This window comes from Drosophila suzukii, chromosome 3, assembly GCF_043229965.1.
Source record: "Drosophila suzukii chromosome 3, CBGP_Dsuzu_IsoJpt1.0, whole genome shotgun sequence".
Lineage (NCBI taxonomy): Eukaryota > Metazoa > Arthropoda > Insecta > Diptera > Drosophilidae > Drosophila > Drosophila suzukii.
Genome location: NC_092082.1, coordinates 73569401 through 73582215, shown reverse-complemented (window position 1 = coordinate 73582215; position 12815 = coordinate 73569401). Strand labels below are relative to the sequence as shown.

The window sequence follows — 12815 nt, the reverse complement described above, 5'->3', positions numbered from 1 at the left end:
AGCTCCTACGAAATGTTAATTGGTTTACTGAAACATTACCCCGTGGAGTGTTAAAAATAGCGTAGTATTAGCGATAAGCCGCGATTATCGCATTCTATTCAACGCGTGTCCACTTGAGGAAATCCAATTGTGGTATCAGCGATAGTGTTTTATGAGCTATACGATAATGGAGCTGGTCAAAATTTGTCCTCAGTTGCACTTAATCAGTTGGCCGGGCAAAATGGTTAGGAAAGCGCTGCTCCTGTTGGCCAGTGTGCTGCTCTTTGCTTTTTGTGGTGCCCACCGGGAACTGGAGAATCTGTTGCAGAAGCAACAGGTGGACTTGCAGTTGTCCAGCGATGAAGTGGCGGCACTGCGTCCATTGTACCTTGAGTTCCAGGCCCAATACGACTATTTGTATAGCCTGAAGCTCCAAAGCGGCGATGGAAGTGATCAGAGTCCCGCAGAGGAGCCTGAATTGGATGGTAACTACCTGCAGGCCTTCGAGGACTTTCGCAGCAAATTCTCCATTTACTTGGATGAGAAACCCCGAGTGGTTTATGACACTAAACTGCCAACCGTTGAGGAGATCATGGGAGAACCCAGTGCCGATTTCAGCCCCGATCAGAGGGCGGAATTCGAGGACCTCAGGGATATAATACAGGATGTGATTGACGAGGCCCAGTTCGGGATTGACGACATGGTGGAGAGGGCCATCCAGCTGGAGACGAATCTGCTGCAGCTTAATAAGCCGAAGATTGTGACCGCAGCCATTGGTGGATTGGGATACATGTGGAAGTACTGGGGGCGTGGAAGTCAGGCCGCCTACTGCAGCTACTCCCAGGTTCCGGAGTTCCAGATAGCCCTGCAGGCCATTAACGATGGCGTTGATTGCTACTCCCGCACCATGGCCCTGATCATACGCATCCAGAACGAGACGGTGGCCGCCGTCAAAGAGGTCAAGAGGAATGTCAGCAGCCTGGTGAAGATCTACAAGAAGATCGCCGCCAAGCAGACGACCGTGGGAAAGATCCTCTCGGGCACAGTGAACGCTCTCAGTGCAATCCGTCGGGTGCACGACATCATAGCCGTTGGAATCGATGTTTACGCTAAGATTAACATCAAATTGCCAGGAGAGGCACTCCAATCCGCACAATGCGGCGTGGTATTTGTCAACAGCATACCCCAAATGTTGGAGACGGCCCAGAATCTGACGACGTGCATCACCTACGTGAATCCGGATACCGTAGACTTCGAGTTCACCCACCCAGAAGAAGATCGCTACTGGAACACCGGTGCTGAACCTCCGGAAATTCCCCATGAGAACGTGGTGGACGATGATGACGACTATGTGGACTTCGCGGAGCTGGACGACTATGAGGATCACAGATAAGCTTATGGAATTTCCACCGATTGATAAGGGAAGTTAATCTTAATAATAAAACTCCAGATAAGGCAAAAATTGATCGATGTGATTAAAATGATGTTTAAAAAATCTGTTGGTAAACTATTTATAGCAGAAAATATTTTGTTAGACAAAAAAGTCATCAAGAAACATTCCATTCATGAAAGGACTTTAAAAAGTGTTGTAAAAACTACTTACTATACTTACTATCAAATTCCGCTGGCTATATTTATTAGTTCTTCTAATCTTAAAACTGGTAATCGCACAATTCCATTAATTTATTGCACAGAAAGAACAGTAGTGACCTTCTGTTTAATTTACATATATTTTTGGTTAGATATAAAAACAAAATGAACCTAAAAGGCCTTTCCAAAATTTTCAATTTCGTAGGAGGTAAAAAAAAGTATTTTAGTAACTACACCTGAAGATCTATTTTCTTTATGTTTGATTTTACAATATTTTTGTTCGTGAATGGCTCGATGAGTATCTTTTATTTTGGTTTTACATGGTTGCCATTCGTTTTCGTTTTTTTTTGAAAAAGCTCGATAAAGTTAATTATTTTTCAATATATTTTTGTAGTTGTTCATAAAATGCACTCATTTATCTCGCACTTCGACTTTACAGATAACTCCTATGACTAGATTCTGGACTTGAGACTGGGGACTCTGACTAGACGTCGCTCTCCTTCAGCTGGCGCACATACTGCTCGCTTAGGGACTTGTTTATTCCTTCGCTATTGATGGTCGAAGGACCTGCAGCCTGTGGCGTGCTCTGAGACTTTGAGACATTCCGTCCCGTGGGACTGGGTGGTGGCTTCTCCGCTCCGAAAGCCTGTGGTATGACATCGGCCATCAGGGTTTGCCGACAAAGGGCGGATAGAGCGCTTCCCGGACTTGGAGGTGGATCCTTGGGCTTCTTGTTGCCCCTTCGTAACTTTGAGGTGAGAGTGGCGAATCCCAGTTTACTGGAAATCTTGGCACTCCGACTGACGGCTCGTGGCAAACTGTCGTAGGCACTGGAAGTGCCCACACTCTCCTGATCCGTAGATACCTCGTGATAATGCTGCTGCCTGTTGGCCTCCTGGGCAGCTGCTCCTCCTACTCCTCCTCCTCCCCTCATGCTGCCCGCACTAATGCTCTTTTGGAGCACCACTGAGTTCGTTGCCTTGCTGGGTGTTTGGGGTTCCTGACGAGGAGTAACCGGAGCACTCTGCAGGAACTGCGCCTTGGCCAACTGGAGGCGTCTGGCCCTCTCCGAAAGAGGAGTAGCTGGGCGATCTAGGGTTAGACTTTGCGGCGGCGGAAACTCAAACTGCTTGGCCTTGGTGGGCGTATTGGGATGTTTTCGCTGGATCCTTGGCAAAGTGTTATCCTCCTTATTGGGCAGGGTCAAAGGAACAGGTGGCGGTGGTGGAGGATGCACCCTGGAGAAGCTGGGTCCGGAGCTGGTCTTGGCTATCTTGTGCTCAATCCTGTTGCTAGCATTCGCACTGTGCGATTTGTGCAGCGAGTTCTTCTTGTAAAGATGAGCCTTCCTTGGTGGAACTGGGGGGTTGCTTAGCTCATGATTTCTCTTGGACTCTGCCAATCTCTCCATGCTATCGCTGGCTAGTGGAGGCGGGACGAAGAGAGATCCCCGCTGGAAGGCCTCACTACTCTGGCATTTGCGCAAGTCCTCTTTGACGGGCAGCTGCTTTAAGCGTTCCAAACTGATGGACTTATATAGACTGAGTGGCCTGGGAAGGCACTTGGACTTTTCCGATTTCTCCAACTTATCTGACCTTTCCTCCGTGGGGCTGTCCAGTTCCTTTGCGATCACAGCTATGCCCTCGGAGGCACTTGGTTCTGGGATGGTGGTGAAGATTTTCCGCTTGGTCTTCACAAAGACATTGGCATTGGTGTTGTAAGCTCGATTGGGCTCCGGCAAGGGAGGAGGAATAAAGGCACCCAGTTTGGTGGGTGGAGTAATTGTTGAAGGAGTGGTTGAAGTAAGAGGAGTGGTGGATGCCGACGAAGAGATAGAAGGAGCAGGTGCCACACACTGACTCTGCTCGATGAGTTCCCCCGGCTTGACCTTCAGCGAGCCGTAGACGATATCCCCACCGGCAGTGGCCATCTCCTGTTCGTTGGTCGTCGAACTCAGCCGGAAGTCGTCGTCCAAGGACCGCTGCTTCAGCCGGAAGTTCTTGCGGCGCAACCGACGCGGTGTCTCCATAACAGAGTGGGTGTCCGCATCACTGCTGTCGCTCTCCGTCTTGCTGTTCTGCCGGGAACCCATTTTGCGCAGGCGCAGCAGTTTCTTCTTGGCACAGGCATTTGCATTGGCTATGCCATTGGTTACCCCATTGCCACTCGGATGGGCAATTACGGTGGGCAAGCTGGAGCGGCACAAAGTGCCCGTCGTGGTGCTGGTCTCCGTTTCGTGCTCCATGGGCGAGGCAGCACTGGCACTATTGTCGTCATGGGCCAGACGATCTCGGCTGGAATTGTCGCAGGTGGCATAGGCGGAACTGGAATCCAACTGTTGACCATCCTCGCTGGTGATGTTGATATCCGGCACAATGTCCCGGGGATAGCGATTCGTTCCGCCCTCTGAAATGTAATTTAAATTTATTAAGGCTTAAATTAAATAGGTACAAGTATTTCTCACGTATGCTCAGCTTGAGACACTGCAGGGATTCATGCAGTCCTTGGAGCTCCTCCAGATATTCTAGTGCGCGCTCCTGCATCGTTTCCTGGCAGCAGGCCTCATCCAACGGCGATTTTAGACTCTGGAATTATTATTATTATTATTATTAAGCATTTAAACTGTGAGTTCACAATAGTTATAAGCTATAAATAAAAAATCCTATTGAAATGAATACTCAAATAATCCATAATGTATTTCCTACATAGTTCGTAAATACACAATCAGATATAACTAGTGTAACAAAACTGTTATCTATTATCTGAACAAACTAAGGAAAAAGAAAATATATAACATACTATATGCATAAGTAAATCCTAGAGATTTAAGACTTTTTGCTGATATAGCTGTATAATAAAACCCTTTGTTCCTCATATACCGTAATCCCATATATTTATAAGAAATATATTTTGAATTTCTTACCAAGTCGGCCAGTCGTCCCAGTTCGCTCTGCACATCGGATATGGCGTTAAGCACGCCCGCCTTCATCAAGTTATTGGAGTAGTATGGATAAATGCCACGAATGCTCAGCAATGCGGCCTGGCAGTCCCGCATGGACGGGTGTTCCAGCAGATCGGGTGAGGCATTCTTCAGCTGGCCAAACAGCTCATCGGCACGTTTCAGTGCTCCCAGCAAAGGCGCCAGATTTGTGTGCGACTCGAAGCTCTGGACGCGACGCGAGTTGCTGAAGAGGATTGAAAATCATTAATATCCGGATGATCGGGTACGCCACATGCCACCTACACATAGTCGTTGCACTGCACCTCCTCGTACTTGTAAATGGGCGTCTGCTGCTCCACCAGCGAGTGGGCGGTGACCAGTGGCGAGGCTGTGTCGTGGATGTGCTCCTCCACCTCCACCATGACCGCCTCCGGTTCGTCGTACTTCTTGAACTCGTGATCGGTGAGGGCATCGGTACTGTCTTCGATCTCCTTCAGATCGTTGACGTCATTCAGGGACAGGGATGAAGCCTGCTGGGAGATGGCCTGGGCCAGATTGCAGTTGGGCGACACGCTGTCCAGGGAAAGGGACCTGCTGAGCGTGGGCGAGTGATCCGCTGCCACTACAAGGATGTTAATGGTTACTATGGTTTTTTTTGGGGATCTACCATACCCACCTTTATTGCAATCCTTGTTAATCCGCCTCACATCTATGGGACAGTAGCCTGGGTGCAACAGGGCAAAGGTCGAGGCCTCTGGCCCAATGCCCCTGGCTTTCTCCCACTCGTACAGCTTCCTGGTGAACTTCCTCGAGATGCCCTCGAACTTCATCACCTCGCCATCCGAAGTCTTGACCTCGATCTTCTTGGTGTGATCCGGTACCACAATCGCCTTGAGGCGGGACAATCTGTCGGAAGACTTACAGGTTTAGTTCTCAAAAGGGAAGAATTTTAGTTTTTATACAAACTTTTCTTTGTCGTGCGGCCTGTGCTTGTACCATCGATCATCATCGGATCCTCTTCTCGTGGACTGACTATGCTTGGATCCACGTTTCAGTGAGTCATTGTCAGAGGTGGTGCCACCGCCAGGAGCACACTTCAAACGGTTCCATTGCTCTGGAGGGAAAAACATGTACATATATTTCAGAGTTAAGGTGCGTCTTATGGCATATACCCACCCAACTTCTTCTGGAACTTCTCGGGCAAATCCTTCTGATCGGGCAAGGCACACAGACCCTGGCCCTCCAGTTTCAGCTGACCCATGCTCCACAGGTTCCAGTCGATCTTGGGCTTGACTTCGCCACTTTGGCTCTTGGCCGTGGGACTGGCCGCGGGCTCCAAGGAGGTGTACGATCCTCCCGAGCAATTCTGCTGCTTCACCCGCCACTTGTGCAGCTTCTTCTTGAACTGCGGCGTGAGATTCTGCTCCAGCTGGGCGGTGGACATGAGTTCGTTGTGCATCAGTTGAGTGGGCGAATGCTCCTCGCTGCTCCTCTTTCCACTGCCAGTTCCTCCTCCAGTTGCTGCTCCACTGCCCAGTTTGATACCTAGAAAAGTGGGTTATACAAAGATTAGCACTTTCTTGGATATGGTTTATGAGGTTTTAGGGGATCCCTACTGCGATTGCTGGCGCTGGAACGCTCTAACTCGCGTTGCTTGTGCTTAAACTCCGAATCTAGTTTGAGTACGAGAAGTTGATAATGTTGAAATACCTCGTCATCTTCGTTCTGTGGGAAATTCTTACAGTTTGGCGTAGTGGGCTCCGAGAAATCGCCACTGGACAGATCCTCGCTCTCTGCAAGAAGCCTTAAAATTAAGGAAAGTTCTATGATTAGAGGGATTAAGGGGTAACACCACAGTGGATTGTTTCATAATGTTTCATATTTTGGTCAGTAGTGTTACCCTTGAATCCTTCCCCTTGCTCACCCACCAAATTCACCAAAGAAATCCGAATGTCTGGAAGGACTGCTGGGCACGGAGGAGGTTCCCGGTGAATGGACACGACGCATGCGCGAATCCTTGGGACTCTTCAGGGGAGAGTGCAGTTGTGGCAGATCACTGTACATCTGATTAACCTGGTTGAGATTCAGCGGACTCGGTGGCAGCTTCTGCCGCCTGCTGCTGGTGGCCTTAATCTCCGCCACATGATCCTCGGGAAGGACCTCAAAGTCGGAAAAGGCCTTGGATCTTCGCAGCGATTTGCTGGAAGAGGACTTTGCTGCTAATGGAGGGGCGGAGGATTTGATGTTGTCTAGACGCTCGTCCGTGGCGGATTTTCGCAGCTCCACCTCAAAGTTGGAGGTACGGGAATCGCAGCGAGTATCACTCTTGGAGGAATCGCGACCTGAGAAGTAAAGGAAATTAGTTAATCACATTGTAAACCTATTTGTTATAAAGTATTTACGATAACTCTGTCGGCTGGCTGCCTCCAGATCATCCATGGAGCTGGCCGAACTGATGGTTCCAGGAGTCCCGCCCGCATCACTCATTATATGGCCGGAGGAGGAACTGATGATGCTGTCCGCGGAACTGCTTCCAGCCGCCGTACTAATGGGCACTTTGAGGTATCTGAAAATTATAATAGTAATGAAAGGACGTTCTTGGAAGTCTTCAATTTCTTTACAAACCTCTCCACCTCGTGGTTGAGTGGCATTAGGACATTGGTTTCCGGAGCTCCTGGTCCCGAGGGTGGCACATTGGCCCGCTCCCACTTAAAGGCCGCCTTCACCTTGGTCCACTTGGAGACCTTTGCCTTGTTGTCGCTATAGGTGCTCTGCCGTCTCAAGAGATACGGTTTCGAAGCGCTGAGCTTCAAGCCGGGACGATCGCCCTTCATGAACATATTGAGGTCCTCGTCCATCATGGACTTGCTGCGCTCGCGAATACTGTGGAATAGTAAGTATCATATCAAATAAATAAAAATAACTTATCGTCGTTGTCGGTTCATACAAATATTATCCTAAGAGAAAACAGAACAATAGATTTCTTAGGAAACCATATGAAAAGAACCAAACGATCTTTGCCTTATCAGTGAACGTGGTTTTTATTTCCTTAACTTCGGAATTTACGTATTTTCCAATCAGACTTAAGCAACAGGGAAGGCAAAACTCACATAAGACCGGAAATCAGATTATAGAATACAAAGAGGAATGTTATGTGCAGACGTCGGATCATGTGAGTCATTTTATTTAACATCTGATTGTTCTTGCTACTTGATTGATTCGAATTTGAACCTCAATCCAATTAAGATATTATTATACAACCAATTTGTAACTAGTTAAGGATTAAGGGAAAACTGATGCTTAGGAAATTGAAATATGAAATTTTATGAACCTAATTTTCTTTAAATATATATTCTGATAATGCTTACCGCTTAAACTTTCCCTGTTTGAAGGGCGGAGTCACCTCAGTGCCCATCAGGGACTCCAGCCAGGTGAGCGAGTGCTCCAGCTCGAACTGGTGGTCACTGTTGCTGGAGCGTGGTGGCTTAGTGGGTGGACGCTGCCGGATGGCTTGACTAGTGGAGGGCACATCATCGTCCAACGCGGCCAATTCCGCCTCCCGTTCGCCCGCCTCGTTGTCGGCGATGGTGGCCAGTCGGTGCTCCAGGAATCCCTCCAGCAGGTGGTATGTGCGGGTCAGTTCGTCCATGGCTTCGATGGCGGAATTGAGGCGCGTCTTCAGCGGTTCAATGGTGCCCCGATCCGCTCTATAGGGCTGGCACTTGGAGCAGGAGTGCTTGCCCAGTTCGCAAACGGGCAGATCCTTGGCCTCCCGCCGCTCGAACTTGGGGGAGGCGGAGAGATTGCGGGCTCGAGAGGCCACGGCCGGAAACTGGAAGATGTTCTCCTCCGTGCGGCCACACATCGCCGGCGGAGCGGTGGGCAGGGATTCGTAGTGCAGGACATTCTGCCGGGATCGGGTTCGTCGGGGTTTCGGTGGTGGTTGCGGAGGTGGCGGCGGTTTGTCCCAGTCCATCTCGATATCGCTCAATCGGGCCTTGTTTGTTTACTCTGCCCGATACGCCACTAAAAACGCACACAAGACAAGAAAATCCGAGAATTATCAAAATCGGGAGATTGTTTATAGAAGAGGAAGACCAATGTGGAACGTCCGCCGCCGATCGGCAAACGGCAATCGCCAAACGCCAAACGCCAAACACACACATGAACGAGTCTTAAAGTGTAACGATTAAATCCACGAAATGTAAACAATAATTTCAAAAATCCCATTTCAGCACGTTTCCCCACATGTGCGAAAGTTTTGAATATTTTCGAAAAATATGCACGCGTGTGGTCACCTTACCGCAACGGAGAACCGATCCGGAATGCACTGTTATTGTGTTTTGGATCTTTGGTCTTGGGTTATGGCTACGGTTTTGGCTCAGGAACTGGATGCCATCGATCGTCGAGAGGCCCGCAAGAAGAACAAATAAAATCACGCCGCAAACCAAACTATTTTTAAAACGCTGACACTCTTTTGTTTGCCTCCCCATGGCGATCGCACTATAGCACACAACACACACCCAGTATTCCTCCTCCTCCTGAGATCCCCCTTTCGGATCGCAAAGTGCGCAACACTTCCTTTATTCCACTTTTAGGTTACACGCAATTAATATTTCCAATTTATGCGAAAGTGCACGCACTCGTGGAGAAATGTACATACTGGACGGATGGATGGGTGGACGTGGACCGGCGGACTGGAGGACTGGAGGACCAGTGGGTGTATGGGTAAATGGGTGATTGGGCAAATGGACGGTTGGGTGGTGCTGCGAGCAGATCATGTGTATCTGAAGTCGGCGGCCCCCATTACTTTCGCCACTTTCCGAACGTTATATCGAAACTGTTGCCACACATTGAATACACACATTTTTCTTTTCTCCACTCGACTTTTCTTCCTGGCTGCGTTTCTTTTGTTTTATGGGTTTACGCGCAAGGTTGTCGGGCTATTTCGGGGTGTTCGCCAGTGTTTTGTTGAAAGGAAAAACAATAACAAATTATTACTTGCACTTTTCCTATGCACACTCGATCGTCCGCCCCGCCGCGGAATTTTCTTCGGTCACTCTCTCTCAGGTTCTCGCGATTTTCCGCGATTCTAAAATTCCGTATACGTCCGTTCCGCTCGTCGGTCGAAGCTATTCTGAGCGGCACGGCGCTTTTGAACACATCGAAAAAGTCGAAAAATGTGAGATTTATTTTTAGAGAGCATTGTACGGATCTCTTGGTTTTTATAATTTCTCTTAAAGTTTGATTGGTTTGGAATTTTATTTGATTAAGGTCTTGGAATTTTGACATTGATAACAATTATTATCAGAAAGGTATTTTTTTAGAAAATAAAAGACAGAGTATCGAAAGAAACAAATAGTATAAACGTCTTGATTACTTCGTTACTCTTATCAGACCAAACTTTTTGAACCGTTTTTTCAGGGATATGACAATATATATTGTGTTAATACCATTAACTTAATAGTGTATATTATAATTATTTTATCTACAAATTTGTGATATTGTGAACAGAACCGTTCAAGTTTGGAATATATTTAATTTAACGGCCATTTAATCATATAAAGTCCGTTACAGCACATCCTTTCACATTTGAATTATTAAAATAGCGGTACATTTCTATCCAAGTTTTATACCACGGTTCGTGAACACACTTGTTTTCCCCACCAAAACAATGTGGCAACTAAACTTTCCTCACAAAAGCTGGCAACTCTAGCCGGCGAGGTTATGCAAAGCAAGAGTTTGGATCCCGGTAAATAGTCTTAATTTTGAAAGAAATGCAGTCCATCCTGACCTCCATGAGGGCACTGGCCCTGCGCCAACCCACTATGGAGTCCCTCCGCCTGCTGCACCTGTCAGCCGTGAGCGAGGCGGCCCGCAAAGGAACTCGGGAGAAGGCCCGCAAGAAGAAAGTCAAAGTGGAGGTGAAGAAGGTGGGATTCATTCCTCACAATCAGCGGAACAAGAAGTAGGTGCTTAAATCTATGAATGGAATCCTGAATTAACCCCATACCATTTGTAGAATCAACGTTAAGCGGGCGGACAAGCATGTGGACGACTCCTGGAAACAGGTGCCCAAAGACGACTGCTATGTGGGGCGCTACTACCGCTGGCCGGTTTACACCGTGCAGGAGGCCATCCAGTGCCACCGGGAGACCCATCACCCCAGCATGTACAATGTACCCAATGCTCCCCTCAACGTGGACATCGAACTAAACATGCAGGCAGAGAAGATCACCCGGTTTGTGGACAACTTCCAGCGCATGGCCATGATTCCGCACAAGTTTGAGCATGGCGAGGAGCGTAAAATTATAGTTTTCACCAAGGGAAATGTGAGTAGAGCTCCTTAGCTTATAAATTCTTTAGTAACATCTTGAAATTCTCTTCCAGAACGAAGTCCTGGAGGCCAGAGAAGCTGGAGCCTCGCTCGTCGGCGGCGTGGAGCTCATCAAGGACATAACCAACGGTGAGCTCCTGCTCTCTGACTACCAGTACGTGATTGCCCATCCCAATATCCTGGCTGAGCTGGTGGCCCTGCGTGGCCTAATGAAACGCAAGTTTCCCAATCCCAAGAGCGAGACACTCGGCACCAATCTTGCCGAGATGATCGTCAAGTTTTCCAGCGGCATTAGCTACAGCGCTGCCAAGGATGAGTACCAGCAGAACTTTGGCCTGATCACCGCCAGTGTGGGCACTCTGGACATGGACGCCCAGAAGCTCGAGGAGAACCTCAAGTTTCTGCTGCAGGATGTCAACACCATGAGGCCCAAGCGCGAGGGTCGCTTTATTACCCGAGTCCTGCTGAAGAGCCCGCCCAGCAGTGAGCAGCTGAAAATTGATCCCTATGTCTATGTACCAGAGATGTGGGACAAGAGCACGGCGAAGGTGAAACGGGAGGAGACCAAAAAGCAGGAGGAGCCAGCGGAACGCAAAGAAGCCGTGGCCTCCAATTAGTTAACACAGAAGCCTATGTATTTTTGTTGATGGATCGTTTGTGCATACTTTAAACTTACATCTTCCTAGAGTCCTAAACAGTCTACATTACTTTGGCAGCGTTATATTGCTCCTAAGCCTTTTGGGTGGCGGTGCTGCGTTGCTGGTGCTGGCGCAGCATCTCCAATTGCTTGACACGGGTGTAGGCGGCGCTGGCCACCAGGACCACCACATTGGAGGTCCACCAGAGAGCCGATCGAACGTCATGGTAATACTGGGTGGCAATCACCGTTTGGGCACAGGCCTTGGCTGTGCCCGAGATATTGTGCGTCAGTGCGGATGTGACCTGTAATATCGACCGAGTTAGATAAGCATTTAACACGTGAATTGACTTGCTGATTACCTTGATTTCCAGCGCTGTGACAAACCCTATGGCAAAGCCACAAATTCCACTTAGTGTCATGGCGGCCCAGAACCAAGGAGCCCACAGGTTTGGATACGTTATGATGGTCTCCAGCTCGCCATTGATGATGATCAGGGGAAGGAAGAGCAGCGTGGAGTACAGATTATTGTAGTAGCTGAGCAGCCACACCTCCTGGTTGACATAACCCAGCGACTTCTTAGTCTGAATGGAGAACATTGCCAAGGCCAGTGAGCTGAGCACTCCGAAGATGGTTCCCCGCCAGGAGAAGACCTCCGTGAGGCTCTCCTGGTCCACTCCCAGCCAGAATCCAATGACGATAGCGGCACAACACAGCAGACACTTAAAGCTGGTCCGCTGGCGGAGAATCACATATGTGAGGACCACACTGAACACCGTGGTCAGGGAGCGACCGATGTAGTAAAAGGCCACTGTGACATAGGATAGCGACAGGTTGTTGGCTCCAATCATCAGGGTATAGAGCACGGATAGTGGCAAGATCTTGCGGAAAGTGTCGATGTCCAGAGGGTTGCCCTCGGGAAAAGAGAAAACCGACGGGTACTTCCTGCTCAGACGGCTGGCCACAAAGCAAATCACCGTGGAGACCACGCACTGGAACCAAGACATAAAGAGGGGAGCCCCCAGGTTCACTGTATCGCTGCTCAGCAGGTGTTTGTTCACAAAGACCGTCAGTATCGAGGTGCACCTGTGGAAGACATGCAATTTCAAATGGGCCGCAAAACAGAGCTCCTCTTCATTAATCACCAGTAAAGTGCCACCACGAAGAATATCTTCAGGTATTTGTTCACCAGCCGGTTGTGCTCCTCCAGATTCTTGTACATTTTGGAGTTTTGGGCACTGGATTCCGATTTATGGGAGGGAAAATAATTGTGCGTTATTTTTACACGTATCTGCAACCCGGTCTGGCGATCAGCTGTTCCAATGAGAACT

At 48.7% G+C, this 12815-nt stretch overlaps 4 protein-coding genes and 1 long non-coding RNA gene across 7 annotated transcripts; 3 read left to right on the top strand and 2 right to left on the bottom strand.

Annotated features, from left to right (window-relative positions):
• Positions 1-189: 189 nt before the first annotated feature.
• Positions 190-1916, top strand: LOC108006093 (uncharacterized). Its single transcript, XM_017069540.4, has one exon. The coding sequence runs from the start codon at positions 221-223 to the stop codon at positions 1370-1372; it is 1152 nt and encodes a 383-aa protein (XP_016925029.4). The 5' UTR covers positions 190-220; the 3' UTR covers positions 1373-1916.
• Positions 1680-9665, bottom strand: LOC108006507 (uncharacterized). Of its 3 annotated transcripts, XM_017070030.4 has the most exons (14): positions 9512-9665; positions 7879-8536; positions 7136-7393; positions 6913-7076; positions 6439-6852; positions 6253-6303; positions 6127-6183; positions 5687-6055; positions 5477-5624; positions 5187-5416; positions 4814-5132; positions 4493-4754; positions 4034-4154; positions 1680-3975 (listed from the first exon to the last, which is right to left on the bottom strand). In XM_017070030.4, exons 2-14 carry the CDS (start codon positions 8484-8486, stop codon positions 2054-2056), a joined length of 4923 nt encoding a protein of 1640 aa, XP_016925519.4. In that variant the 5' UTR covers positions 8487-8536; positions 9512-9665; the 3' UTR covers positions 1680-2053. The 3 variants fall into 3 exon arrangements, with proteins under 3 accessions (XP_016925519.4, XP_065721264.2, XP_065721265.2); XM_065865192.2 differs by having other exon boundaries at positions 6127-6303; XM_065865193.2 differs by lacking the exon at positions 9512-9665 and adding an exon at positions 9376-9501 and having other exon boundaries at positions 6127-6303.
• Positions 8536-8962, top strand: LOC139353235 (uncharacterized). Its single transcript, XR_011604405.1, has 2 exons — positions 8536-8692; positions 8746-8962. It is a non-coding gene; the product is annotated as an uncharacterized lncRNA (long non-coding RNA).
• A 543-nt stretch (positions 9666-10208) lies between the features above and the next one.
• mRpL1 (mitochondrial ribosomal protein L1) lies at positions 10209-11534 on the top strand. The gene is made up of 3 exons (XM_017070004.4): positions 10209-10478; positions 10533-10842; positions 10901-11534. The coding sequence occupies exons 1-3, from the start codon at positions 10288-10290 to the stop codon at positions 11462-11464; spliced, it is 1065 nt and encodes a 354-aa protein (XP_016925493.4). The 5' UTR covers positions 10209-10287; the 3' UTR covers positions 11465-11534.
• nac (GDP-fucose transporter nac) lies at positions 11461-12802 on the bottom strand. Its single transcript, XM_017069536.4, has 3 exons — positions 12630-12802; positions 11847-12570; positions 11461-11789 (listed from the first exon to the last, which is right to left on the bottom strand). Exons 1-3 carry the CDS (start codon positions 12704-12706, stop codon positions 11577-11579), a joined length of 1014 nt encoding a protein of 337 aa, XP_016925025.4. The 5' UTR covers positions 12707-12802; the 3' UTR covers positions 11461-11576.
• Between the last annotated feature and the right edge of the window lie 13 nt (positions 12803-12815).

What these genes read in the sequence shown, in the direction of transcription:
- LOC108006093 (XM_017069540.4), top strand. Translation starts at nt 221, where the DNA reads ATGGTTAGGAAAGCGCTGCTCCTGTTGGCCAGTGTGCTGCTCTTTGCT.
- mRpL1 (XM_017070004.4), top strand. Translation starts at nt 10,288, where the DNA reads ATGCAGTCCATCCTGACCTCCATGAGGGCACTGGCCCTGCGCCAACCC. An exon ending in CACAATCAGCGGAACAAGAA is followed by an intron (nt 10,479 to 10,532) that starts GTAGGTGCTTAA and finishes TACCATTTGTAG; the next exon opens with AATCAACGTTAAGCGGGCGG. An exon ending in TAGTTTTCACCAAGGGAAAT is followed by an intron (nt 10,843 to 10,900) that starts GTGAGTAGAGCT and finishes ATTCTCTTCCAG; the next exon opens with AACGAAGTCCTGGAGGCCAG.
- nac (XM_017069536.4), bottom strand. Translation starts at nt 12,706, where the DNA reads ATGTACAAGAATCTGGAGGAGCACAACCGGCTGGTGAACAAATACCTG. An exon ending in TTCGTGGTGGCACTTTACTG is followed by an intron (nt 12,571 to 12,629) that starts GTGATTAATGAA and finishes TGTCTTCCACAG; the next exon opens with GTGCACCTCGATACTGACGG. An exon ending in TCACAGCGCTGGAAATCAAG is followed by an intron (nt 11,790 to 11,846) that starts GTAATCAGCAAG and finishes TCGATATTACAG; the next exon opens with GTCACATCCGCACTGACGCA.
- LOC108006507 (XM_065865192.2), bottom strand. Translation starts at nt 8,486, where the DNA reads ATGGACTGGGACAAACCGCCGCCACCTCCGCAACCACCACCGAAACCC. An exon ending in TTCCAGCGCCAGCAATCGCA is followed by an intron (nt 6,056 to 6,126) that starts GTAGGGATCCCC and finishes CCACTTTTCTAG; the next exon opens with GTATCAAACTGGGCAGTGGA. An exon ending in TAACAAGGATTGCAATAAAG is followed by an intron (nt 5,133 to 5,186) that starts GTGGGTATGGTA and finishes ACATCCTTGTAG; the next exon opens with TGGCAGCGGATCACTCGCCC.